Source organism: Myotis daubentonii, chromosome 12, assembly GCF_963259705.1.
Source record: "Myotis daubentonii chromosome 12, mMyoDau2.1, whole genome shotgun sequence".
Lineage (NCBI taxonomy): Eukaryota > Metazoa > Chordata > Mammalia > Chiroptera > Vespertilionidae > Myotis > Myotis daubentonii.
This window is the reverse complement of record NC_081851.1, coordinates 67,106,451-67,133,949: the sequence shown is the minus strand read 5'-3', so window position 1 is coordinate 67,133,949 and position 27,499 is coordinate 67,106,451. Positions and strand designations below refer to the sequence as shown.

At 41.9% G+C, this 27,499-nt stretch overlaps 1 protein-coding gene across 5 annotated transcripts in view; it reads left to right on the top strand.

Annotated features, from left to right (window-relative positions):
* Positions 1–27,499, top strand: part of CLIP4 (CAP-Gly domain containing linker protein family member 4) — a 53,864-nt gene that overhangs the window by 12,199 nt on the left and 14,166 nt on the right. For 4 of the 5 annotated variants that reach the window (XM_059660231.1, XM_059660232.1, XM_059660233.1 and 1 more), the window contains exons 3-12: positions 883–1,022; positions 1,799–1,892; positions 3,125–3,286; positions 5,031–5,149; positions 11,211–11,447; positions 14,443–14,578; positions 17,855–17,995; positions 22,844–22,933; positions 23,686–23,835; positions 26,188–26,322. In XM_059660231.1, coding sequence (XP_059516214.1) covers positions 883–1,022; positions 1,799–1,892; positions 3,125–3,286; positions 5,031–5,149; positions 11,211–11,447; positions 14,443–14,578; positions 17,855–17,995; positions 22,844–22,933; positions 23,686–23,835; positions 26,188–26,322 — 1,404 coding nt within the window. The remainder of the gene's footprint in view (positions 1–882; positions 1,023–1,798; positions 1,893–3,124; positions 3,287–5,030; positions 5,150–11,210; positions 11,448–14,442; positions 14,579–17,854; positions 17,996–22,843; positions 22,934–23,685; positions 23,836–26,187; positions 26,323–27,499) is intronic. The other variant, XM_059660234.1, reaches the window with a different exon arrangement.

Sequence of the window (27,499 nt, the reverse complement as noted above, 5' to 3'; positions counted from 1 at the left end):
TATTTGCCATTACCTCAGTATATAATTACTGAAACATTGACACATGCTTCAGTATTTATTGGGCTAACCATTACTCTTCTTGATTCAAGTATTCTTGCTTATTTCTCTGACATTTATTCTCTAGGTCTTTGCTAGTCACAGGGTGGTTCTTAGTCTAGTAGCATTGGCATCTCTGGGAGCTTGTCGTATTTCCTTTAGCTCTTGTTTTTTTATTAAAAGAAATAAAACTTTAAAGGTAAATCCCCTCCATTTACCTTTCTGATCCAATTCCCCTTGCTCCCCAGAGGTAACAACTATCTTATATTTAGTGTGAGTATTCCAAATCTTATTATTATACTTTTATTACAAATATGTGCCTATAAACAATATGCATTTTTGTTGTGTATGTTTATAATTTTATGTAAATGATTGATATTGTATATTATTCTGCAACTTAATTTATTGATCAATGTTTTTTGAGATCTATCTTTATAAATTCATGTCTTAGATGTCTAATTCATTTGTTTAGTTGTAAACTTACTCTTCATGACACATTTATGTTTTTAGAGGTGAAAATATTGATCAGACTAGACAAATTTTAACTGCCTTAGAAATAATTTTTGGAAAGTTTGGGATTTGAGATCAGGGTTTGCACACTTATGTTTTTGTTTCATCTATAATAAATTATGGGATGGTAAATCGAAATCTCATTCTCACAACTCAGAATGCCTCATACTTTTTGGCAATTTTGATTTTGTTTTTGAGAATTGTTTATGGTAAAAATCTACGTTTTTCTAGCATCTAAAAATATTGGTATCATTTAAGCTCTGGTCTTATTGTTTAGTATTTTCAATATATTTATTTGCAACTTCTAATAAATTTAATTTACACCTTTTATTTCAGAGTTCTCTTTCTTTGATCCGAATGATACATCATGCCAGGAAATTCTCTTTGATCCCAAAACTTCTGTATCAGAATTATTTGCCATTTTAAGACAGTGGGTTCCTCAGGTCCAGCAGAACATTGACATTATTGGGAACGAGGTAAGAAATTATCACATTTTAAGCTTTACGTTTTAGGATTGTTAATCACATAGACTTTCCCCCCATCTAAATGGAAAGATGGTGATAAAGGGGAGACCTTTTAAAGAGTCTGATGTTTGTTCTTTGCATTTCCAGGTTTTTGCTATAGTTAAATAGTTAGTACTATAAATTCTTTCCATTATTCCCTCATGCTCCTCACTCTCTCACATGTGGGATTCTGACATTGGAGACTCTTCACAGGAGCAGGCATTTTGGGAACTTTCTTTCTTGTACAAATTAATTTTGTAAACTTAAAGAAATTCTTTCATGAGGGTATTTGATTACCATCATGTTTTATCTATACTTTTGGGTAGTTTGTTAAAGATCTAGGCTTAAATATAATTTAAAAATATTTTGTTGAAGGCGGGATGAAAGAATAACTGGTTTCCTTGACCAGCATATTATCATATTGTAGGAAGAGAGAGCTCATACTTTTTTCAAATACCATTATACCCATGAGAAATAAAATTTTGCTCACTCTTTGAGAGGTTAAGGGACATATTTGGAGTGTAGATTACCTTGTAATACCCTTTATACATTTCCTTCAGTCGGTTGGCAAGTTCAGTTTTCATTCTTGTTGGGTGCAGACTTACGATCTCTCCTCAAAAGAAGCCACTTCTGTCTCTGCATATGTTGAGAACTAGTCCAGAGAAGGCAGGCTCCCTTTTGCCCAGCATTGGTTCGAAGTCAGTCGACTTCAGTAGTCGTTGTCATCACCTCTTCCTGGGTTTCCTCAGATTCTTAAGAGAGGCTGCAATGTGAACGACAGAGATGGACTGACAGATATGACTCTCCTACATTATACTTGCAAGTCCGGAGCTCATGGTATTGGTAAGTATGTGGTAAATCTATTAATTGCTTAGAACATCTGTGTTGGTGCCTGTACAGCCCGGGAGAGCACCTGGCTCTGATGATAATATTCCCTGAACAGGTGAGGATTCAGTTAGGTCCTTCCAGAAACTTGTTGCCTTTTCTTTCTTTTCTCAAGGTGGTCTTTTTTTTTTTTTTTTTTAAATATATTTTATTGATTTTTCACAGAGAGGAAGGGAGAGAGATAGAGAGTTAGAAACATCGATGAGAGAGAAACATCGATCAGCTGCCTCCTGCACATCTCCCACTGGGGATGTGCCTGCAACCCAGGTACATGCCCTTGACCGGAATCGAACCTGGGACCCCTCAGTCCGCAGGCCGACGCTCTATCCACTGAGCCAAACCGGTTTCGGCATCAAGGTGGTCTTAATAGCCTCCTGGCACCTCCCAGCCTTTCCGGATCCAAGCTCGGTTTTCTAGGCAACCCAACCGCTAAGATCTCAGTCCTCAGGCCTGTCTGGGGTCTGTTCCTACACACATAATATGTGCTCATATTTTCCAAAATTGGTGTTTTCCCATTGTATAAACTTGCCTCTGTTATTCAACTGTCGTGACCATCTCCCTGTGTTTCCATAGTCTGATACAGTGCTTCCTAAGCTATTGATGGTGAAGGATTCTTATTATTTTTTTTTTTGCTATCATGGACTGATACTTTTATAAAATGAAATAATAGAAAAATTAAATAAAGATATAAAATACAAACCCAAATATTTTCAAAAAGCATAAAATGAAATTTCAATTAATATACTCCTAAGAAATGATTACATAAGAAAAAAGAAAAGGGTTATAAAAAGTACAAACAAATTATATTTTGGGACTGGCAATAGTCCATGCAGCCCACTCTGAGTAGCACTGGTCCAGTGTGTTGTTTTTACTGGCTGATAGTATTCCATTCTATGGATGTCTCATAATTTATTTAACCAATTTCTTATTATTATACTTTTAGGTTGCTTCAGAATTTTATTCATAATAAAAAATGCTGTGATGAACATCTTCACAGCTAAATGTTTATCCATATCTCTGGGTATTTGCTGATTTTCTTAGACTAAATTCCTTGTAAGTGAAAGCTTTGGGATATAAGTGTATATACAGTACATACTATTTGCTTTGGCATTTTGAATGAGGTAGGGGTTAGCCATCCATTGGAACTTAAATTTGTACTGAAGAAAAATAATGTAGAAAACCTTCCTTAGGTGATGTTGATACAGCTGTAAAATTTGCAACTCAACTTATTGATCTGGGAGCAGACGCTAGTTTGCGGAGTCGCTGGACAAATATGAATGCTTTGCATTATGCTGCTTATTTTGATGTCCCTGAGCTTGTAAGAGTGATTTTGAAGACATCCAAACCAAAAGGCAAGTACTATAAGATCGCCATTAGATGTTACTAATTGAACATTTTATTAGTGGCCTGAAAATGATAATTCAAAGAGTTTTTTCCTTCTAATCTATCCTGTTCCATATGACCTCCCATCTCATTTTTTTCAAGAATAGTTTTAAACTTTCTGTAGTGAAGATTAGTTACTATTCTTTCACAAAAAAGCTTACTACAAAGAGATACAAAATAAGAAGTGTTCTCCAGGTTTTTATCTCTCTGCGAATTTTCCAGTATAACAGGGATTTTATAAAGTGTAATTGAATCTTTGTGCTATATAATTCTTTTGTCCTATTTGAGTAGCCAGAAATAGAGCAATAAAACCTTCAGAGCTAAGCATTGAAATCATAAAGAGTATTTATTTTAGGTGGTATTCAGTTCTGAAATTCTGTGATTCTATGAAAGAATAACTTTTTATCTGGCCTTTTTTTTGTCTTCCTGTCTTGAGGCTGATATCCTAAACTTGAACATGACAATGTGTCTAAATTATAGTCCTCGTGTTTTGACTTTTCCTCTAGTTGTCTCAGGGGTCAGGTTTTTTTTGTTTTTTTTTTTTTTTTTTGAGGGAATTAGGAGAACAGTTAAAGGCAGTGTTTCCCCACTTCTAGAGGATTTGACTTAGAGATTCAGTAAATAAATTTCCCAGACTGTTTGTTTCTAACCTCTGCTTTGTATAAGTGTCCACTTTTTCTTAAGCTTCTACCTGTTTGCTTTTTGAATAATGGTAGGAGGAATGCCTCTCTTGATAGTACAGTGTCTTTAATAACACAGGAGAGTTTGTCCTGAGCACATCCTGCTGGTTTTAGTTGCAGGTGACGCATGTGGGGTGGGGTGATTAGATGAAGGTAGGATTAGCAGAACCAGAGGTATAGTAAACCCTTGTAGAAAACATTCAAAATAGGATTCCCAAATCTTGAGGATTTCTTGTTTCTAAGTATAGGATCATGATAATTTATTGAAAGTTATTAAAATGTCCTTAGAATTGCAAGATTTTATTTCTTATTCTGAAGTCCAAATTATTCATTTGTTGAATAAAGTATTATGAAAGAGTACCATATGTAGACATTTATATTTTTAATTAGTTTTTAACTTCTTCCTGGTGTGAAAATTTTGCTCTTCTTTTGTGAAGGGTCAGATAGTAAATATTTTAGGCTTTTTATGGTCTCTTTTGCAACTACCAGATTCTGTAGTTGTGGCATGAAAGTAGCCATAGAGAATATGTAAATGAGTGTGTGTGGCTATGTTCGAATAAAACGTTATTTACGAAAACAGATGGTGACTTTAATTTGGCTCATGGGCATTGTTTTCTGGGCCTGACCTAACCCCTGCTACCTCATTGTAGTCATCCTGGTAAATAGATGAGAGGTTTAATGAGAGATTGAGTGAAGATAGTTGTCTCCACAAACATGAATTATTGCCATGAATTGCTTTTACATATAGTTTAGTTTGTGATAGTTAGAAAGCTGATGAAAACATTAATCCATTTTATAATGAAATTTTATTATGCTGAGAACATAATTGGTTAACCAGGTTGTAATAGGAAAATTTTGTTCCATTGAAAATTTTGTCCCATTGTGAAATGTTGCTTCTGGTGGGTTAAGTCTCAAAATTGGCTAATAGAGCTCCTCCCTCCAGCATTCCCTCAAGCCCCCAGACTGTCCCCTTTTACATTATACTGGCGAAATTGAAAGATTTAGTTAATATGCTTGTGATGTTTGGTTGCAGATGTGGATGCTACTTGCAGTGACTTTAATTTCGGAACAGCTCTGCACATTGCCGCTTATAACCTGTGTGCAGGCACCGTGAAATGCTTATTGGAGCTTGGAGCAAATCCCGCATTTAGGGTAAGAAGTTACATTGAAAGAATTTAACCATCTAACATTATCTCCCAGTAGGGAGTTGAATCTAGATGTTCTTTTTGAACTCTGTGTACGCAAATGATTTATTTTTGTGTGTCCCTGTAAAGAGTAATGATGTTAACCTTCATCTCAAATAAACGTGAGGCAAGCGGTGAAGTTCAGCCCCTGGTATTGGGGCGTCTACAAACCTGCTTCCATTCAGTAACATGAAATGCCCCTTCAAGTGTCATCATCTTCGAGTTTAAGGACCTTTCCTTTGGGCTTTTGATGTGTTTATAAATGTTAACTGTCAAATACAAATGCATATATGCAAGTTATATTTCTGTATTAAATTATATTTTAAACTCTTTCAGAAAGAAATTTTATTCCAGACAATTTTGAAAGATGCACATTTCAAAATGGAGTGAACTTTAAAAAATCAGATTAAAGGAAAAAATGTATTTTTTCATGGTAATGTTACCGATTTACAAAGTTACCACCCAGGGTTGAATTTCCTAAACTTTAAATCCTTTGGTATTCTATTGTCTTCACCGCAGTGGCTCTTATATTAGTGCCAGTGACAGGGATTCTTCCCGGGTCTCTGCCTGCCCTTGAGGGGCAAGGGTGGGAAATGTGTGAAAGAGCCTCTTCTCTTCTTCCCTTCTCTTCCCTGGTTTCCTCCCCCCTTCACTCCTCCCTGCTTCTTTGCCACTTTTCTTTGTTTAACCTCATCAATTGGTTAATTAATCCCTCCCCCCTCCCTCCCTCCCCTATTGTTTATTGGGCACTGGGAGAAAACAACAATAAATGAGGTAAGTCTTTGTCTTCAAAGAGAATAGAGTCTAGAGGGGAGGGTGGACAAGTAAGCAGTCGGTTTTGCTGTAGAGTGTTTAGTGGTAGAGGGGTGGGTGCGTGTGCACAGAGGGGGGTGTCTGGCAGAGGTGACAGTGAGTGCTCAAACCTAGTTAAAATTAACCGGGCACATACAGGAAGGAGGTGAGAAAAGCATTGTAGGCACAGACAGTAGCATGAGCAGCGGCTAGGAGATGATAATTCAGTTTGGCTGGAATGTGAGGGTGAGCGTGTTTGCTTTTGCTGGTAAACTGTTGACAAAACCCCAGTAGTGGAGAGAATATTTTGAACCCAGAAAGATGCAATTGTTGGCGGTGGCGAGAAAGGCACCAGGTGTTAGGCCACCGGAGTCGGACCAGACCTGGGTTCAGCAACCTGTGTACTTGAGTTCTGGCCAGGAAGGAACTCAGAGCCAAGACTCACACTATAAGAGAACATTTATTTAGAAAGTAACAGAGGTAGAAGTGAGTGATAGGAGAAATGGGCTCAAGCAGCAAGTTACAGAGGCAAAGGAAGGGTCTTTGAAGTTTAGGAGAGGAAGGTAATGATAATGCGCCTGGGGGTGGGGGTGGAGAAGAAGGGGAGGGGACAGGCACAGGGGTGCTCCCAGGAGGGAAGCACATGGGGTCCTCCTCGTCCTGAGGGCTTTTAAGGGTGGAGAATTTAGGGGAGGTCCCAGGAGAAGATCTTAATAGAATATTCATCAGCTTTCCTGGTTGTGCTTTCAGGGTCATGGTCCCCACTGATTGGTTGACGCCAGGGCAGGGGTCATTAGTCAGTGCAGCTGGTCCTGGTGTCAGCCATTTGTCTGGTTTTGTTGTTTTTCTGGGCCCGGAGCTGAAACACAACTGAAGCTTAGATGCATATGACGTGGGTCAGAACCTCATTGTCCCGAGGGTTTGGGTCAGAACCTCACTGTCCTGGAAGTTTGGGTCAGAACCTCATTGTCCCGGGGGTTTGGGTCAGAACCTCACTGTCCCGGGGGTTTGGGTCAGAACCTCACTGTCCCGGGGGTTTGGGTCAGAACCTCACTGTCCCGGGGGTTTGGGTCAGAACCTCACTGTCCCGGGGGTTTGGGTCAGAACCTCACTATCCCGGGAGTTTAATGCTTAAGGGCTGTTCTCCAGCCCCTCGTTCATTCCCCCTCCAAGGTTGTGTAACCAGCAAGACTATCAACATGCCAGGAAAGGAAAGGTCAGGGAGTGTTTGAAATGCAAGATCAGTGATAGGAAAGGCCAGGGGGTCTAAACCATATGACCAGAGAGAGACCCCTAGGGGAGGAAGGGCCTTGTTTTCCAGTTTTGCCTGTTGGCTAGGCACCCGGGGTTTCCGCCTGGCGATCTATTGTACCTCGCCCGTCAGCCTTGCTCCGCTCATGTCTGTGTAACTGCCTACCACACAGCAAGGTATATCATTGAGGTAAATTGCCAATTCATGCCAGAAATAATAATAGATTACCATATTTTGAAGTTTAGTACTTAGAAAAAAAAATCAGTCACTATGTGGTTCAGCAGTAGCCCTTGGATCATGCTCTGATAACTACTATTTCAGAAAAAAAAAAAAGGAATTCTGTAATTAACCATGAACAAGCCTTCTTATGTTAGCATGACATAATCATTGTTATTTGTTTTAATGTTTTTCTTAACAGAAGTTTTAGTTGCTAAATTTTATAGGAATTAACATAAGTGTGTGACTTACTCTAGAAAGGTGAAGATTTAACAAAAATATGAAATGAAATAATCATTGTAAATATAGCTTACAACTTATCAGTATAGGTATTTATGTTAAAAAATTTCCATCTCTTTTTTCTTTTTATTAAATCTATTGGGGTGACATTGGTTAGTAAGGATTATATAGGTTTCAAGTGTACATTTCTATGATACATGATCTTCACATTGCATTGTGTGCCCACCACCCAAAATCAAATCTTTTGTCACCATATAATTGATCCCCTTTACCCTTGACTGATCCCCCAAACCCCCTTCCCTCTGGTAACTACCATACTGTTATCTGTGTTATGAGTTTTTGTTTGTTTTTCTTATTCATTTGTTGCTTTCAGCTTTATGTCCCACATATAAGGGAAATCATATCGTTCTTCAGATTTTCTCTTTTTATTGAGTACACTAGAGGCCCAGTGCACGAATTTGTGTATGGGTGGGGTCCCTTGGCCTGGCAGGTGACTGGGGCCAATAGGGGCCGTCTCGCCCAGTCCAGGGGGAGGGACCTGGGGAGGTTGGCTGGCCGGGGAAGGTAGGCTGTGGGAGCACACTAACCACCAGGGGGCAGCTCCTTCATTGAGTGTCTGCCCTCTGGTGGTCAGTGTGTGTCATAGCTACCAGCCAGTTGTCGGTCATCCGGTTGTCTGGTTGTAACAGTTGCTTAGACTTAGCTTAAGCAAGCTTAATAAGATACTAATATATATATCAGTATGTTATTAATATAGTCATATATATATCTTCATTATATTTTGTATTTTTTCTTTGAGATCTGGGATTGAAACAGCCCATTACCATCCCAGAAATGTGATAACATGTCTTTTTATCATGTTTTTGTAACTGGACGGGGACAGGGCCCAGAGCAGGCCTTCTTTGGGCCCCTGTGTGTGGGTTCTTGATTTCGTGTAGGAAAGATTCACAGTACGAGTTCAGGTAATTTTCAGAGGATGTTTATTAAAGCTGGGGACAGTGAAACAAAGGAAGGGCTTGAGGTGGAAGAAGCAACAGGAGAGAGGAAGAGATAAAGGGGGCCTTGGAGACAGGGTGAGGGGGTGAGCCTGGGACGAGCTGCCGCTGCCCATTGCTCCCATGGTTGCAACTCTCATGGGATCCCTTAGAGCAGTGGTTCTCCACCTTCCTAATGCCGAGACCCTTCAATACAGTTCCTCATGTTGTGGTGACCCCCAACCATAAAATTATTTTCGTTGCTACTTCATAACTGTAATTTTGCTACTGTTATGAATAGTAATATAAATATTTGATATGCAGGATGTATTTTCATTGTTATACATTCAACATAATTAAAGCATAGTGATTAATCACAAAAACAATATATAATTATATATGTCTTTTCCAATGGTCTTAGGCGACCCCTGTGAAGGGTTGTTTGACCCCCCCAAAGGGGTCGCGACCCACAGGTTGAGAACCACTGCCTTAGAGAAATAGAACAGAGAGACAAGGCGTGGGGGTACTCTAGCGAGAGTGCACCATGGGTCCTTTGTCTGTCTTCAGCCTTTGGGATTCTTAGGGGAGGACTCAGGGGACGGACTTAATAGAATACTCATTAGCTTTCCAGGGGTCCTTCATTATGTCGAGTCATCAAAACGTGTGTATAGGGGGAAAGGTTTATTTTCTGGTTCGTTTTATTTTTAAAGAACATCATTGAAGAGGGACCAGGACCGAGGCTGGTCTGCCCTGGGATGGTCTGAAATGTGTGAACCTTTTGCTGCTAAGTGTTCTTGGTTAGGGAAGATAACACCTTGTGATTTGTTAGCTTCCTATAAATTTCTCAAATTGTTTGGCCTTGTTTAATTATTTTGTCCCAGTTTCCCTTATTCCACTTGTCAAGGAATGTCCCTAGCTTCTTACTATCCTGCCACATTTTTACTTAGGACCAAACTGACTCAAATTTTAAACAAAAAAAAATGGTTCTTGTAAACTTATCTTCACCATATGAAGATAATTATCAGTAAAGAAGAAATGGGAAAAAGGTTTCTTAGTAAAAGAATCTTGATTCCTCATGTTAAAAGATTACAATCTGGAATGCCTCTCCTAAGCTCTAAGTTTTGAGTTGGGAACATGGGGAAGATCACTCGTTTGAGGACAGCATAGCCCGGAGGAGAAACCTGAGAGAGGTGGCCTAGACATGGATTATAAAGTCACCTCTGCCAGTGGCCATGTTAGTGACTTTGAGCAAGTCATTAATCTCTCCTGGCCTAGTTTTCCTCATTCGCAAGCTAGAAATGTAAGAACTATTTTTACTTGGTTAGTTGGTGTTTGTCTCTCCTACTACAAATTCTCCTACATGAACGGACGAGGATAAAGGGTATTCATTCCATGAGCACCGTGCAAATGCTAGTGGGCTGGTAGCTGTCCGGTTTCCTCTTGCTGCAGGGTAAGTCCCAGGCACAGTCTCTCCTTCAGAGTGAGAACAGAGCTGTTTTCTTGATTCAGAGCCCAGATCTGAAAAGTGTGGAAACTGTATGTAGCTCCCATTCCTGGAATCTGAGTCACCCCAGGAGTGGGCCGGAGGGGCTGAGGTCACAGAGCCGAGGTGGTGGCTGTGGGGCGGGGGAGGGAGGCTCAGGTCTGGGGTTGGGAAGCCAGTCACCCGTGGCTCCTGTCTCCACACCCGCCTTCTCAGCCTGTGCTGCCGGCTGCTGTGACTCGCCTCAGCACTTGCTCTTCCTGAGCCTGGAATGCTTTCCTCACCACCAGCCTGCGTGCTGCCCGCTTAGGGCCTCTGCGTCAGCGCTTCATAGCAACGAGGCCTCCCTGCTACCCCGCACAGGCAGCCCCTCTGCCCCTGTGTCCTCTTCCCTGTGCCACCAGGTTCTACCATTAACACCTCACGTATTTCCCTTGTTTGACTGTTTATAGTCTGTCTCTCCCAATAGAATGTGCTCTTGGAGGGCAGGGCGTTTTGTGTCCTTCATGTTGTACCTTTAGCCCTTGGAATGGTGCCTGGCATATCGTAGATGTTAAATTTATTTTTAAAATATATATTTTTGCCCTAATTGGTTTGGCTCAGTGGATAGAGCGTTGGCCTGCGGACTGAAGGGTTCCAGGTTCGATTCCAGTCAAGGGCATGTACCTTGGTTTCAGGCACATCCCCAGTAGGGGGTGTGCAGGAGGCAGCTGATCGATGTTTCTCTCTCATTGATGTTTCTAACTCTCTATCTCTCTCCCTTCCTCTCTGTAAAAAATCAATAAAATATATTTTAAAAATATATATATATATATATTTTTATTGATTTTAGAGAGAAAGGGAGAGAGAGAATCACTGATTGGTTCCCTCCTGCACGCCCCCTACGGGGCATTGAGCCTGCAACCCAGGCATGTGCCCTCAATGGGAATCGAACTGAGATTTCCTGGTTCATAGGTTGACGCTCAACCACGAGCCATACTGGCTGGGCGAAATATTTTTAAAATTTTTTTAAAAATATGACTTTGTAGAGCTCCAAGTAGTTGTGAAGTGAAAATTCTCTCTTTATTTGCAGAACGACAAAGGAGAGATGCCCGCCGATGTGGTTCCAGACCCAGTGGAAATGCCGTTGGAAATGGCCGATGCTGCGGCCACTGCCAAGGAAATCAAGCAGATGCTGCTGGACGCGGTGCCCCTGCTGTGCGATGTCTCCAAGCCCCTGCCCCCAAGTTCCGATCGTGCCGCTGGCAAGGCAGTACTGACCTCAGCCGGCCTGAAGTTGGGGGACCGGGTGGTCATTGCAGGACAGAAGGTACAGTAACAAACTACGGTGTCTACAGCTGCGCCCAAGGTCACTGTGCCTGCGGTCTGGGTGCCCAGGCTGCGTCCCGTGTGGTCAGTTTTGAGTCTTTGGCAAAAATTCAATATGTAGGTAGGAAGATACTTAATGGAAAATGTGAAACTGAAATGCCCATTTACCATAAAGCATGACTTAAGAATATAAACTATTTGAACTGAGTAATGAAGACGTTTTACTTGGATGGGAAACGAGTGACTCATGGAGCTGCTGAGTGAATGGAGGGCAGGGGGCTGTTTCCCCCACGGCTACTTCACTGAGACGGGGGCGGGGCCTCGCCATTCATGGCGTCTGGCCTTGAGACCCCACAGACAGCGAAATCTCAGATAGAATTGTAACCTGATAATAAAAGTGAATGTGGAAAAGAGGACCCACCCCATTGAAGACACCCCAGAGCCCAGAGTCCTCACGGCATTCACTGTTGCCCTCTCTTTTTTCATACCCCATACGGGAGGGACGGCTTTTTGTTTTTGCTTTTTTAGAATTTTGGAATTTTAGAATTCTTCCCTTCTCCCCCACTCATTCTCGTTTTCCTCTCCTCCATCCATCCATTTGTTCCAGCACCATTTTTTTCTTTATTGATTAAGGTATTACATATGTGTCCTTATCCCCCAATTGCTTCTCCACCCCCCACTCATGCCCTCACCCCCTGGTGTCTGTGTCCATTGGGCAGGCTTATTTGCATGCACACGAGTCCTGTGGTTTCTCTCTTCCTCTTACCTCCGCCCTCCTTTGCCTTCCTCTGAGGTTTGATGGTCTGATCGATGCCTCTTTGTCTCTGGGCCAGCACCATCTTTGAAAAGACTATACTATTCTTTCTCTCGAGTTGCCTTTGCTTCTGTGTCAATTGACCGTATATGCGTGGGCATATTTCTGGGTCCTGTTTTGCTCCATTGATCTAATGGCTCTCCTTTCTTCCATATTACACTGTCGGATTGCTGTAGCTTTATAGCAAGTCTTGCCATCAGATATTTTTAGATCTTCAATATTTTCTTTTTTTAGTTCCTTTGCCTTTCCATGGACATTTTAGAATCAGCTTATAGATTTTTATGAAAAATCCTGCTGGGATTTCAAATGGAGCTGTGTTAAACATAGATCAGGTTGCAGAGAAGTGACATCTTAAAAATGTCAAGTCTTTCCATCACAAATACACTATATTTCTCTATCTAATAGGCCTTTGGTTTATTTCATCAGTTTTGTAGTTTTCAGCATATAGATATTGCACATACTTTGTTAGACTTACCTAAGCTTTTCATGATCTTTGGTGTTGTAAATGGTGGTGTTTTGAAATTTTATTTTTCAGTTGGTTATTACTAGCATATAGAAATAACAGTTCGTTTTTGTGTGACCATGTATCCTGTAACCTTGCTAAATTTACTAGTTCTATTGGCCTACTTTTCTGTGTGGATTCTTTGAGGTAGCCTATGAAAACAATCATGCTGTCTTGGAATAGAGACAGTCTTACTTCTTTCCAATCTGTATGCCTTTTTTATTTCCCACCGATTTCGTTGCCTGGGATGAATAGAAATGGTGAGAGCCAACATCCTTGCCCTGTTCCCAGTCTTATGGGGAAAGCACGCAGTCTTTCATTATTAGGTATGAGCTTGTTAGCTGTAGATTTTGTGTAGATGCCTTTAGTTAAGGAAGTTGCTATCTATTCCTAGTTTGCTGAGAGTTTTTTAAAAAATTAATATTATCATGAAATGATGTTGAAATTGCTACTGCTTTTTAAAAATATATCAAAAGGACAAGTTTGCCTTCACCCTTTCGTCTGTGGACATGATGAATTATATTAATTCTCAAATGTGGAACTAGCCTTTCATTCTCATGATAACCCTCACATAGTCATGATGCACCATCCTTTCTGTATATTGCTGGCTTTAATGTGCTCTTGTTTTGTGAGGATTCTTGTGTCTGTGTTCCCAAGGGATATTGGTCTATAGTTTTCTTGTAATGTCTTTGGCTGGTTTTGGTATCAAGGTAATTAATGTTGGCTTCATAAACTGAGTTGGGAGCTGGTCCATCTATTTTTATGTTCGAGAAGAGTTTATATAGAACTGATATTATTTTTCCTTAAGTTCTTTGGTAGAATGCACCAGTGAGTCCTCTTGGGTCTGGAAGTTTTGTTGTTGAAGATTTAAAACTACAAATTCAATACAGGTGTGAGCTTTGACAGTTTGTATCTTTTAAGGAACTAGAACATTTCATCTTATTTATCAAATGTATAGGCATAGAATTATTCATAGTATTTTCTTACTATTCTTTAAATGATTGGGGGGAAAATAATAATGTCCCTCTTTCACTTGAAATGTTTGTAATTTGTGTCTTCTTTTTATCCCCTTGGTCTCCAACTGAAAGTTTATTCATCTTATTTATTCTTCAGAAGAACCAGCTTTTGGTTTCATTGATTTTTCTCTTTTGTTTTTCTGTTCTTAATCACTTCCCTGTATTTTTTCCTTCCTTTGGCTTGCTTTAGGTCTTCACTTTCCAGTTTCTTAAGGTGGAAGTTTATATCATTGATTTGAGACCTTTCCGAATGCAAGCATTTTAATATTATAAATTACCCTCTTAGTACTGCTTTTGCTGCATCCCATATGTTTTGATATGTTGTGTTATTCTCATTCAATTCAAAATATTTTCTAATTTCCCTGTGACTTTTTGTCACCATGGAAATTGAAAAGTACATTGTTTAATTTCCAAATATTTGAAGATTTTCCATATATCTTTCTGTTAGTGATTTTTGGTTTTGAAGCTCAGTTGTTAGGTGCATATAGATTTAGGACTCATGTCTTCTTGGTGAATTGACTCATTTATCACTACTTACTATCTCTTTTTATCCCTGGTAATTTCCTTGTTCTGAAGTCTACTTTGAGAGAATGTTTTTTTTTTTTTTAAACATATAGAGTTACTAGTCATACTCAAAGGTTACTCTAATTTACATTTTCTTTAGGTTGGAACATTAAGATTTTGTGGAACAACTGAATTTGCAAGTGGGCAGTGGGCTGGCATTGAGTTGGATGAACCAGAAGGGAAAAACAATGGAAGTGTTGGGAGAGTCCAGTACTTTAAATGTGCCCCCAAATATGGTAAGGAAGAGCCTATCTGACGTAATGATAATTAAGTTAAAATACTCAAAAATGTTTACTCTCTTATTGTGTGAAAATAAAACTCTCTGTCTCCCTGCCCCCCACTCCCATTGCTTATTAATAACTGAAGGGGCTGCTTTTTTTCTCGCTGAGAGCAGCCCAGGGACTGGGAGACGTGCTCACAGGAGACCACCAGCCCCTCAGACCTCCTAAACTCCTGCCTGTGCTGGTATCACGACTGCGGGGAGGACTTTGTTATCAAGGAAATACAGAGCCTGGAGGTTGGAAACTTGGCAGATTGGAAAGCAAATGAGGCCAACTTTATTTCCGGACTCCTGAGCTGGGACATTTCTCTTTCTGAGAAATGGTTGTTTAATTCATATTCTCTTTCTCTTGCGCACACACACATGCACACACGCACACACGCACACACGTACCCTTGACACATTGATTTCAATTTGACACTATGTTGTGAATATTTTTCCTTGCCATGAGGTATTCTTCTAGACCATTCATTTCCCTGGCTGCACCGTATTTCATCTTAGAGCCCCATGGGGAGGCAATATGGTGAATTGCTGAGGAGTGTGGGCTTTGGAGTCTGAGTGTGTGGGTGTGAATCAGCTTCTCTACCTACCAGCTGTGTGACCCTTTTTCTTTTCTTGTGCCTCAATTTATCTTCTATGAAATGGGGATAATAATACCCCAAGGACTCATATGAGGATTAAACATGTTGATGAATATATAAAGCACCTAGCATAGCGCTTGATTCCCCGTAAGCACTCAAAACATGTTAGCTACTCGCTAGCTGTTACAAATTATCCAAATGACCAGTTTCCTTCTGTCATACATTTATGATGGAGCCTCATTTGCTTGGTCCATTATTAATTTTTTTGTTCAAAAAATGCTCATTGTGTAAGATTTGAAAAACATAAAAAAGGAAAAAGAAGAAAATCATCTGTATATTTTTTCTGTTTAACTTTGTAACAAAATTTGGGTTATATATAGTTATATATTCTGTACTTTTACTTGACAGCCAATATAATTTCTCCAAATTTTTAAATATTGTGATTTTTGTGTCTCCGTTTTCTTTTTTTTCTAATTTGATGGGTGAAAGTTTCTGTCTGAGTTCATATTTCTCTGATTGTGGAGAAATAAAACCCTTAAATATTTTATTGTAGTATATGTATTTTGTATGTTATCTTGACAGTTACCAAGAGATATTCATATTATTTGTCCATTAACATTTTGGGATATTAGTGTTGTTTCTTTAAGTAAGAGTTTTTAAAAATACAAATACATATTTAGGATATGAAGCCCTTAATGTTTCTTACAGATATCTTGTTCAGTTTGTGATTTGCCTTTGAACTTCATTTGCAGTGTTTTTGAACATATAGTTTTATGTAGTTAAAAGTCTTTTGCCTTTAAAACTTCTTACATTGCTTTTAAGCTTAGATAGATCTTCCTAATATAATCATTAGTTATATGTTTTATTCTTTTGAATGTTTTAATTTTTTTAAACTACATTACTTAAACAACTGGGGATTTATATGGTTAGTTGTGAGAGATTAAGAATTTAATTTTAATTTTCCTCTATTAGCTAATTTTGGCACCTGTCAAGCAGACCAAGGGCAAGATCAAAACCATTAGCAACACACATGGCAGATGTAAATCAGATGGCTGGGAAGTGCTTATATTGTAGCAGATGCATGTGGGCTCCCCAGACCTCATCAGCCGAAGGAGAGGCATGCTTGATTAGGACAAAGCTGGATCCCCCCAGGAACCTTGCCTCTGTCTTCCTTTACAAACTTGAAGGCAAGTTGGGGGGCAAGAATCATGTGTTGGGTTATGCAGAAGAATGGGAGTAACCTTCCTGCTCAGCCAGCTTGGTGTTCTGAGCCCAGGCAGTTTCCAAAACGGGTTATAGCAGTAAACTAGAAATTGCTTTGGCTTTTGAAATCTATGTTCTCCTCACAATATGCAAGTGTGACCTCGAAATCTTTGGGCACACCTCTTCAGCAACATTGTATACGTTTATATTCCCAGAGATAAAATAATCTCCCCACCAATTCTTGGCAACACAGAATGTGATCATCATCAAGGGCTGTGTGTGTGTGTGTGTGTGTGTGTGTGTGTTTGTCAAAGAATAGAATAGAAAGTCAAGGAAATTGGGAAGGTGGGAGACAGAGCAGAACATTGTGGATAAATCAAAGAAGTAGGAAAATCAGGGTACGGCACTGTAGAATCCGTGGGAGGAAAGAGTCGAGATCAGCAGCAAAGTATCACAGTTGACACGTGTTACACTTGTGAGCTAGTACAAAGCACTCACTTTTTGTAGAATCTTGAACATTTCTACAATTTTATTTTAAAACAAGTTGGTTCTAATATATTACATTTTACTCATGATGTCTGGTAGGTTATAAACACTCAATGGAAGTGTATAATATACATATCAGGACTTTATTTTCTTTTTAAATATTAGGACTTTATTTTCTTTATAAAAAATGTCTTAGCAAGATCATCTTGGTATTTATAGTCCATATCCACTATGACGTCTATACATGCTTATTGATACTGGATAATTTTTTTGGATAAACTCCGTTTTAAATGGAATTCTGTGCTCCCAGCCATTGCATATAGACACCTCCTCCCTGTGTCTATGCGGGCCTCCTTCCGCAGCACACACTGTGTTGTTTATGACTGGCAGGAGCTGAGGGCTAGGCATTTAGGGAAGCTTATATTTTATACTCAAAGGATTTTTTATTCCCCTGTATGTGTAAGGCACTGTAAGTCGGTACCGTGGGGGAATGCAGAGATGAGTAATATTGAATTTTGTCTTCTAAAGCTGTACAGGCTTGAAGAGAGATAAAATGTGGACATAAAAAGCTTTAATGTGGGAAAATATGAGTCTGAAAGGAGGTAGAGATAAAGTGACATAGAAGAGTGGTTTTTATATTATATAGTGCACTATTTGTCAATATCTTAGAAATAATTATAATGGAAAACTGTGACCTTTACTCATTTCTCTTCCCCCTGTAATTTCACTTAACATCTGATTATGTGTCTTGTATGGGATTCTTAAGTTATTGTGTATGTTGTTTGTCTTGACAACTAGGTTGTAAGCTCTTTGATGCCACGGACTGTGTTTTTTTGTCTGTCACTACAGGACACCTAGAAGGTGCTAAAAACGAACTTAAAGATTTATATTACTAAGCAGTTGTACTGGCTTTAAAATGCTTTTTTAATTGCTTAACACCAAAATTCTACGTTCTCCCTCAGGCATTTTTGCACCCCTTTCAAAGATAAGTAAAGCAAAAGATCGAAGGAAGAATATAATCCACTCTCCTTCTACAAAAGCTGTCCCGCTCACCAGGTCCCAGAAAATTGATGTGGCTCATGTAACGTCAAAAGTAAATACTGGTAGGTCCAACCGGAAACTTAAATATTTCCTTCCGCACGTTAATTTTATTTGTGGAATGCCTCATATGTGGGTTGTTTCACACCCTTTTTGCTACCTAACTACGAATCTGATAAAACCTGCACCTTAGTGTGCTTTTAGAGCTCAGTCATAGTTTATGATTTTAATTCCTGACGCGTATTTCAGATCTGTTCCTTCCTTCCTTTTCTTCCTACGATCTCCATACCCTTACCACCCCCCAATCGAACCTCAAAGCTAGAGTTTATACCTCTAAAAATCCTTCACAGCTGCTCTATGTTTATCACCTGTTCAGGAGTTTCAGTGACTTGGTTTTTTATCAGAAAACGTCGGACTCCTGGAACTGGCAGCCAGAGCGCATTCTCTGTTTGATGGAGGCTGCCGGCTGCCGGGTTGAGGATGGTTTGCTGCATCTCCCTGTCTCCCGTGCAGTGTGCAGCACGTTGCTCTCACTCCTCCCCGAGTGCGTGGTCTCATGCTGGTTCCCCAGGGCAGTCATCTGACTTCTGCCTTTTGAGGCCCCAGCCGTTTTTTACCTCCTTTTTCAGATCCCATTTCTCCATGAAAACTTCCCCGGTGACCCCAGATCTCTTTGATCTCTTCATCCCCTAACTTGCCCACACTTTTATCCACACCACCTGACTGTTCTTTGTTCTTCTGGGTTTTGTCCTCTGACTCCTTTACTTGGGCAGGTCTTTTATTCTGTCAGCAAAATTTGAAGCTTTAAATGGAGGGTGAGAGTATTTTGTCTTTTTGTATGCACTAGCACCTAGCACAAAACAAGAGTGCGACGCATGCTTGCTAACTCATTCATACTCACGCAGAAACGGCTTTCTGCTGTGATCGAAGGATTCTGCCCAGGAACTTGGTTGGCCTTTCCAACCTGTTGCGTGGGGTTATTTGAACATCCCCGTGTAACACTGCACTCCTAATTGCTGTAGTTTAAAAAAATACTTCTTGGCGTCCAGTAGAAGAAGGCTTCCTGCCCCAACAGTGTCTTCCCGATTTGTGCTCTTATAAACCACACTTCTGTGTAAATTTTAGGAAAAGCTGTTGTTTCATTTAAAAGATATCTGTTGACCTTTTAGCGGGTATTGCATTTAAACTTCAAATCAGGGGAGAACAGACGTCTTTACAATATTCAGTCTTTTAATGATGAGCTTGGGATGTCTGTTTAGTTAGAGCCTTCAGAAGTATCTTAATCGGATTTTATAACTTTCTCTACAGATGTCTTGTGCCTGTTTTGTTAGGTCTATTCCTAGGTCTTCATACTTTTTGAAGCTATTGCAAATGGAATCCTTTAAGCTGAAACCCTGAAGTTTCAGCAGACAGGGAACGAAAGCTCAAAGAGAAGCCCCTCACTCTCGTTTGGGAGACAGAACGTGGAGGAGACCCCTTGCTTCTTCCCTGAGTGCTTCCTTCCCCTGTTGGCTCTTCCCCACCCCACCCTGGGCAGCCCTGTGTGGTGCAACAGGCCTCTGACCCCCAAGGGAGAACCCTTGCCTCTGACCAGAGAAACCGGGGTCCCAAGAACATGCCTGGAATCCCCATTAGTTTTCTTTCTTTTTTCCACAGCTTGGCCCCGAGGCAGAATCTGGCTCAGGAGACTGTAGGACAGAGCAGGGGAACTAAAACCCAGACGTTGTATCCAGAATACCAGGAGGGGCGCCCCCTAGGGGCAGGAAAGTGTCAGGGAGATCATGGATGGGAGGGAGCTCAAGAAAGTGACCTGACAATGCTGGGGTGAAGTCTCCGGCTTACTTCCAAGTTGGATGTGCTCGGATCTGCCTGGCCCCACACTGGTGCTGGGCGACACGGCACCTGAGATGTCGCAAAGAGGCTTTGGCAGCTGAACTGACATTGGAACCACAGTCACAGAAGGTGGGAACTTTCAGCCTGAACCTAATGGGTCGGCTCCTGGCCAAAACAAAACAAAACAAAACAGCATTTCCATAGCAGTTAAACAGGACCCAGAGTCCTTTAAATAATATTCACAATCTATAGGCTACAACCCCAAATTGCTCCAAATATGAATGACCAGGAAAATCTCAACATCTCTCAAGGAAAAGGACGATCAAAAGATGCCAGTCCTGAAATGATACAGATAGAGTTTAAAGAACATAATAATAACCAGTGCTCTTAGAATTAAGGGAACACTCCTTAGACAAATGGAAAGTTTCATTAGAGAAATGAAAATATAAAAAGAACCAATGATGCATGTGTGCACACATGAATACGCATGCATGTGTGTGCGCGCATGCACACACACACAGATGAATAGGGTAATCTGAGATTGGTGTATTGTATCAGTGTCAGTATCCTGGTTAGCTATAATAATAAAAGCGTAGCCCTAACCAGCTTGACTCAGTGGATAGAGCGTTGGTCTGCAGACTGAAGGGTCCCAGGTTCGATTCTGGTCAAGGGCATGTACGTTGGTTGTGGGTACATCCCCAGTAGGGAGTATACAGGAGGCAGCTGATCGATATTTCTCTCTCATCAATGTTTCTAACTCTATCCCTCTCCCCTCCTCTCTGTAAAAAATGAATAAAATATATTAAAGAAAAAAAAGATCCTATATAATAAAAGGCTAATATACAAATCGACTGAATGGCAGAACAACCAGTCGCTATGATGCACACTGACCACCAGGGGGCAGATGCTCAACACAGGAGCTGCCCCCTGGTGGTCAGTGTGCTCCTACAAGGGGAGCACTGCGCAGTCAGAAGCTGGGCTCACAGCTGGTGAGTGTAGCAGTGGTGGTGGGAGCCTCTCCTGTCTCTGCAGCAGTCAGACATCTCCTGAGGGTTCCTGGACTGCTAGAGGGCGCAGGCTGGGCTGGGGGGACCCCCCCCCCAGTGCATGAATTTCATGCACCGGGCCTCTATTATATTAATAAAAGCGTAATTAGACCGGACGTCCTTCCGGAAGACCTTCCAGACGAAGCTGGGGCTGCGAAGGCCAAGCCCCTTGCATGAATTTTGTGCATCAGGCCTCTGGTGTTATAATAAGTTTTGTAAAATGCTACCTTTGGGGGAACCTAGGCAAAGTGTACAAGATCTCCCTGTATTGTTTCTTACCACTGCATGTGAATCTCCGGTTTATCTCAACAAAAAATTCAAATATAAAGAAAGGACCAAACAGATATTTCAGAACTGAAAAATATACTGAAAAATAAATCCACTCTGGGTTGTTTCACAAAGTCTCTTACCCACCTGTCCATTCAGCTCCTGCTGTTGTGGCTCTGGCCTCATTCCTGGCCTGTGTAACAACTCTACCTGGTCTCTGCTCCAGCCTCTCCTCTCGTTTCCTCCTCAACTTTGCTGTCAGGGTCTCGTCACTCCCCCGTAACTGTTCATGCCAGTCCTTCTCTCCAAACCTGTCAGAGGCTCACTCCTTCCCAAGGTTCCAGTCCGGAGCCAGCGCTGTCCCTTCTAAGATTTTACTCTGACCCAATCTATCCAGTTTACTTGTCCCCCAGCCCAAACAACTCTTTATTCCAGCCACACTACTCATCCTTGTCTGACTCTGTCTTTAAGACTTTTTTTAGTTCATCCAGAATGCCTACCCCCCCCCCCCCCAGTTCTTTCTGACCAAACCTCCAGTATTCTCTAGAAGAAATCAGACCCACCCCTCAAGACCCATCTCAACACGCGATCTGGTGGAGGCATTAATTTACCTTTGTAGCCATGATTATTGTCCCCTCCTCCTCTGCTAGTACTTACATCAAAAATGTCCTATTTTAGTTATTCATCTCCATGTCTTTCTACCTCACCAACAAGAAAAGGTCTCCAGCCGTGGGCAAACTACGGCCCGCAGGCCGGATCCGGCCAGTTTGAAATGAATAAAACTAAAAAAAAAAAAAAAAAAAGACCATACCCTTTTATGTAATGATGTTTACTTTGAATTTATATTAGTTCACACAAACACTCCATCCATGCTTTTGTTCCGGCCCTCCGGTCCAGTTTAAGAACCCATTGTGGCCCTCGAGTCAAAAAGTTTGCCCACCCCTGGCTTAGACCATGTCTTGTTCACGTTTGCGATGCTATAGTGCCAAGCACAGCTCTCCACCCAGAGTGCTTCGTCAGTGAGTGGGACGGAAATGGGTGTCGGTGGAATTTAAAACTGGTGCAACGCCCTAGGTTTATTATTTACATAATTTGGGTCTGTAGAATTGAAACAGGAGTCTTAATAGGGTAGAGTGTTATTCATGAGCTTTTTTTTTTTAGTGAATTTTTTGTGGGAGTTGGGTGTATTGAGAGTGGGGTAGTCATTTTCAAAATACCAGTGGCAAAGAGTACAGGATATTTTACAACCTGATTCTCACTTACATGAGTAATTACTCATAAAATTTGTTTTTACCTGAAGTTCGCTATCTAAATAGAGAATCTGCTATAATGAATTTGCATGCACACACCTGTGAAATGATGTAAATCGTTTGCAAGTCCTAGCAAGTGTGCAACTGTCCCATCTCAGCTGCGTTTGTTTGCTCTACCTGCCAGCCTTGTGCATGCGTATCATGCAATTCAGCAGCTGTGCTGTAAATGCTTTCTGTTATTTAGATTCCTTAATGGAGTGCTAAACAGGTTTAAAATACACTTTAGTGATATTTGGGGAAACGGGTTTTCAGGTGGGCTAGGAATGCATTCTTTTCTCTTCCCTTTAAATAATGAATTACTGGCCCCTGCTGTCTGTGGATTTATTATCCAGCATGTTTTCAGAAGTGGATAAGATTTAACTAGGAGGGCCTTCTCTACTGAAAAAGAAAGTACATTTTTATGTGTAACGATAAACAAAATTCTTTCTTGCTGAGCGTATTTTGTGCTGTGTTCTAGGGTTAATGCCACCAAAAAGAGACGGCGCTTCGGAATCAACGCTTTCGCTGTCTGCTGGTGAGGAACTGAAAACCGCGACGGAGAAAGATGGTAACACACTTTATAATTCTGTCCTCACAGTTACATTTCATGATGGCACTTTAAGATAATACAATGACATAACTTCTATGGGGCTAAATTTTAAAGTTTTTCAGGGAAAAATCAGTATAGTAAAAATTTATCCTTGAAAAATCCCCTAAGCAGCTCTTGCTCAAGTATGTATATGTTTTTATATAAAATCCCGTACTGTGATTCTTGTGTACTTACATTAGAGAACTATATTGAGAGCAGAAGGACATTACATAGTGTAAAAGGCTTGATGAAAAGATTTAAAGTTGCCTGTAGCTTTCAAATCATCAGGTAAATAGAGCATGAATGGAAAATTTAGAAGTATTCCTGCTTGCCTTCAGGTTGACTCAAAACATTTAAATATTAAACTTTGTTACCTTAAAACATATTAGCACTGTTGTTTGTGTAATAAGATGGGATTCTACTGTCCCATCTAAAGTGAGAGGTGAGGGAGTGGTGGTTAGGGTAGGTAGTCAGCTGAAGTCTACGGATGTGATGATGTTGTCTTGTATAAGATTGTCATCATACAGTGTGTTTCCTTAAAATACAGTTGCTTGAGTTATAAGGTCTTTTATGTATCAGCTGTCTTGCATGAAACCAGGCATGTAATTCAGCACCAGGTAATCCACAGTTGGGGAAGCGAAGGGGCGAGCTTCAGGAGGATTTACCTGGAGAAGTGTCTCATTGGCTCACTTCCTGTGCTCGCCCTTTGATATATTCCTTTCCTCTCCCAGTTTCAGTTCACCTGCCTGGCTCCATCAGCAGCTTGTCCTCTGCGTCTTCCTTGGAGCACAAGCAGAGCCACCCCAGGAAACTGCACGCCCGGGGCAGTGGCAAGCCGACCACGAGCAAAAGCCCGTCTGTGCCATCCAGGGCCAGCGCTGGTATCTATGGCTTTTTCAACCAGGCTTTCTTGGTGGTTTTTATCTTGGTCTGTTTGTAAGTAGATTTGCTCTTTTTAAATGTGTAGAAGGAACCCTTGACTTCAATCAGATTGAACTACTTGCACCCTCCCCTGTGTTCCCCACGGCCCTGCCTCCCTCCCCTTCGTAAGCGTGCTCGACCTCTCAGCCTCTCGCCTAGCGCCCTGCTCACGCCAGCCACCCGTCGGGTTGACTTCCCTTCCCCATGTGTCTGAGGCCTCCCGCCCTTTAAGGTTCGTTATAGAACTTTACGACACATCCTCAGATAATTGGAAATGTATGGTTTGCTATCTTCCTTATCTCTTCTCCAACATAAACCAAATCATAACTAACATGTACTGTATACTTAATATTTCGGGTACTATTTTAGGCACTTTACGTACCTTATTTTATGTAATTCTCAAAATAAACCTATGGCGTAGGTACTGTTGTTATCATCCTCATTTTATGGATGAGGAAACGGAGGCTTAGGGAGGGAGGTAAGTCATGGCCGTGTGTAAGTGGCTCCCCCGGGCTCACCCTCAGGTCTGTCTGCTGCTTTCTCTGCTGCTGTTTAGTCCATCTCTGTCCCAGGTATCGTCAGCTCTTCCCCACGCCTCAGGGTCCCCAGACCCCTCCTGGCAGCCGGTAGTGAGCTGAACCCTTCCTCTCAGTACCAGCGAGTCTACCGCTGCTGCAGTGTGGGCGGCCGCACTGTGCTGTCGGCTCAGACGGGCCTGTGCCAGTCTCTTTACGTTACTGCTCGCTATAGGACTCGGCATTTTCATGTAATTTGAGGCTAGAGCTCTCACCCTCAGAATTTTGTTCCTCACATCATGCATATTGGCTTCTGCACATGCTTTTGTGTCATCTTCACATTTTAAATGCATGCTTTCTCTAGTTTTACCCACTATTTAAAGCTCTGTAGGGAGGGTCGGAGGCTCTCCTACAGGTTGGCCGCGAGAACCTGTTCTGATGTGATTGTAACTAGCTGCGAACCCTGCCAGCATCTGTGCAACCTGAACCTGAGGATTTCTGGTCATAGGGTCTGGATTTAGTCCAGGTGTGCCACCTGCCTCCTGTGAACACCATGTCTTAGTTAATTTCTGAGTTTTCATAATTCTTATGAAAAACATGTTGTAGACTGTGAAGTGCTATGGGGATATTAGTTATTTGAGGGCCCAGGGCTGTTTAGCATTGCCCTTTATCCAGGCCTCCCTCCTCCTCCTCCCCCGGTTTATTTGTTGCCATAGTCTCTCCCCTTTCACAGGGTGACTTGCCCTCCACCCCGCGCCCTCTGCGGGGCTCTCTAGGCCTCCCCAGATAACAGCTGCTCCGTCTGGTGGTGGGGGTGGAGAAGCCGCTCCTCGTCTCTGTAGTTACTGGACAGCTCTCTAGGCAGTATTCTCCAGGACTGCTGGTGTTCCACAGGCACTTCAGGGTTTAGGTCTGAGTCAAGGTGAGGGGTTTTGTTTCCAATAAGGAAATCAGATGGGGTCATTGGAACCTGATAGCAATTTCACCTCAAATCACATTCCTATGTGTGTCATTTACACTGAGTCCCAGTGAACAACTCTGATCGTAGGATTTTACAATTGGCCAATGACAGCCCATGGCCAAATCCAACCTGCCACCAAATATTTGTAAATAAGGTGTTATTGGAACATGCCACGCCCACCTGTCTATGTTAGCTTTTGTGCTACAACAGCAGAGCTGAGTCGTCGTGACAAAGTCAAAAGTACTTACTCTCCAGCCTCTGTTCTCGGAGAGGGTGCCACCGGGCAGTCTGGACAGAGTTGATCAGGAATTGTGTGTGTTCAGTTCCCACGGCCAGAGTTTTCTCAGGCAGCTCCTCACATCTCCCTGAGTAGCTTGACCTCACACGGGAGAAACAGAACGATAGATCGGTGATCTTCAACCAGTGTGCCACAAGAACTTGTAAAATATGCAATTCCTGACTACTTAGTCAGGGGCACTGACCTCTTTTCCCTTAGTTTGTCAAATAAAAAAATGACAACAGCCAACACAACAATGGTGTGAAGGAATCAAAATTACATCTATTTTTTTTTTTTGGTCATATCGGCAAAAAATATATGTTTTGGTGTGCCGCAGAATTTTAGTAATTAGCTTATGTGTGCCAGGGGATGAAAAGGTTGGAACTCGCTGCTGTAGATGACCTATAATGAAAGGCATCGTAAATCAAAATCTCCAGCCAACTGGACTGGTTAGAATACAGAGTGATATTTTGGCTAATGTGTTTTCTTATTTTTTCCCTTTTGTTTTTTCTCCTCTTTTCCTGCCCTAACCCCTTCCCCCCACCAACCGATGACACAGGTTTGAAATCTTCAGCAACATCTGGAGCAAATAGTACCCGCCCCGCGGGGGAGCTCCAGCTGGGGGACAGGGTGCTGGTGGTTGGCCAGCGGATCGGCACCGTCAGGTTTTTCGGGACGACGAACTTTGCTCCAGGTAACTCGTGTGCGCAGTCTTCGTCCCGCCTGAACTCTGTAGGGTCCAGAAGGCTTAACACGTCACATGCGATGACAGAGAATTTCTGAGGAACATTGGTAGCTGTGGCGCAGGAAATGCACAACAGTGATTGAAACGCAGACTGTTTGTACCCAGGTTGACTGTTATCCATACATTTTCTTGCCGATAGTGTTTGAAGTGGCTGTCACTCTCCGGCCTCACTTCCACTGATGGCCGCGTGTGTGCAACGACAGAGCAGACACGTTAGCATTAGGTTCTGGCTGAGGATCATCTTGAAAATGAGCAGATGACGAGTTCACTGCAGAGCTTGTATCAGAGAAAGGCAAGCAAGGTGCACAGGAAGAGGACGAAGCTTTTGCGTGCCCGGAACCTTAGAAACGCATGTGTGTCTTTATATTTTAATTCCCATCTAGACTTCTGTGGGGATTCCAGAAGAAAGGCTATTTTCCTTTTGCATTTCCAGTGACTGAAATTTCAGGGGGAAGCCAGCTGAGTGAAACCACGTTCGTGTGTGTAAGTAGCAATGTGCTGCTTTGACACATGGTGGCATCGCTGCATGGAGGGACCAGGTTGCCTAGACAATGCTTTTTTAGAATGTCTGTAGCAGCCTGTGAAGGCTCTGAGATTTTACCCCATTTGCAGGCTAACCAGGTAGATTGCCATGGTTGCCTGGGTGCTGGCAGACAATGGGGCTCCTGGGTCAGAGACAGAGGACTTCAGTGCTCACAACAATAGCAGGAGCCAGTGGCACCTCTTTTTTTTTTTTGCAATTGTTCCCTGGGCCCCAGTTTCGAAGGTGAGGTAGGGGGCCAGGTGACACTGCACACCCAGTGGTTTACGCTCTGGGAGAGGCGCTGTGAGCTTAAGGAACCTGCACCTTCACACCAACCCTAAGTGTGCTTCACCTCTCCTTCACTCCGGGGGAGACTCTGTCTGTCCCTTCACGCCTGTCCTCTGTACAGACTCCCATGGAAAGCCAGTTAGTGCCTCTGTCCACGGAACATGCAGAAGCACGAGAGCGCCCTGCAGCATTGTCTCCCCACACATTCTTGTTTCAGTAACGTCACTTGTCATTGCAGTCCAACTAATTGATTTGAGAGGGGCCATATGCTTTATAATTCATGTTTCTCTTAGGCCTCCAGGTAGTAATTGAGCA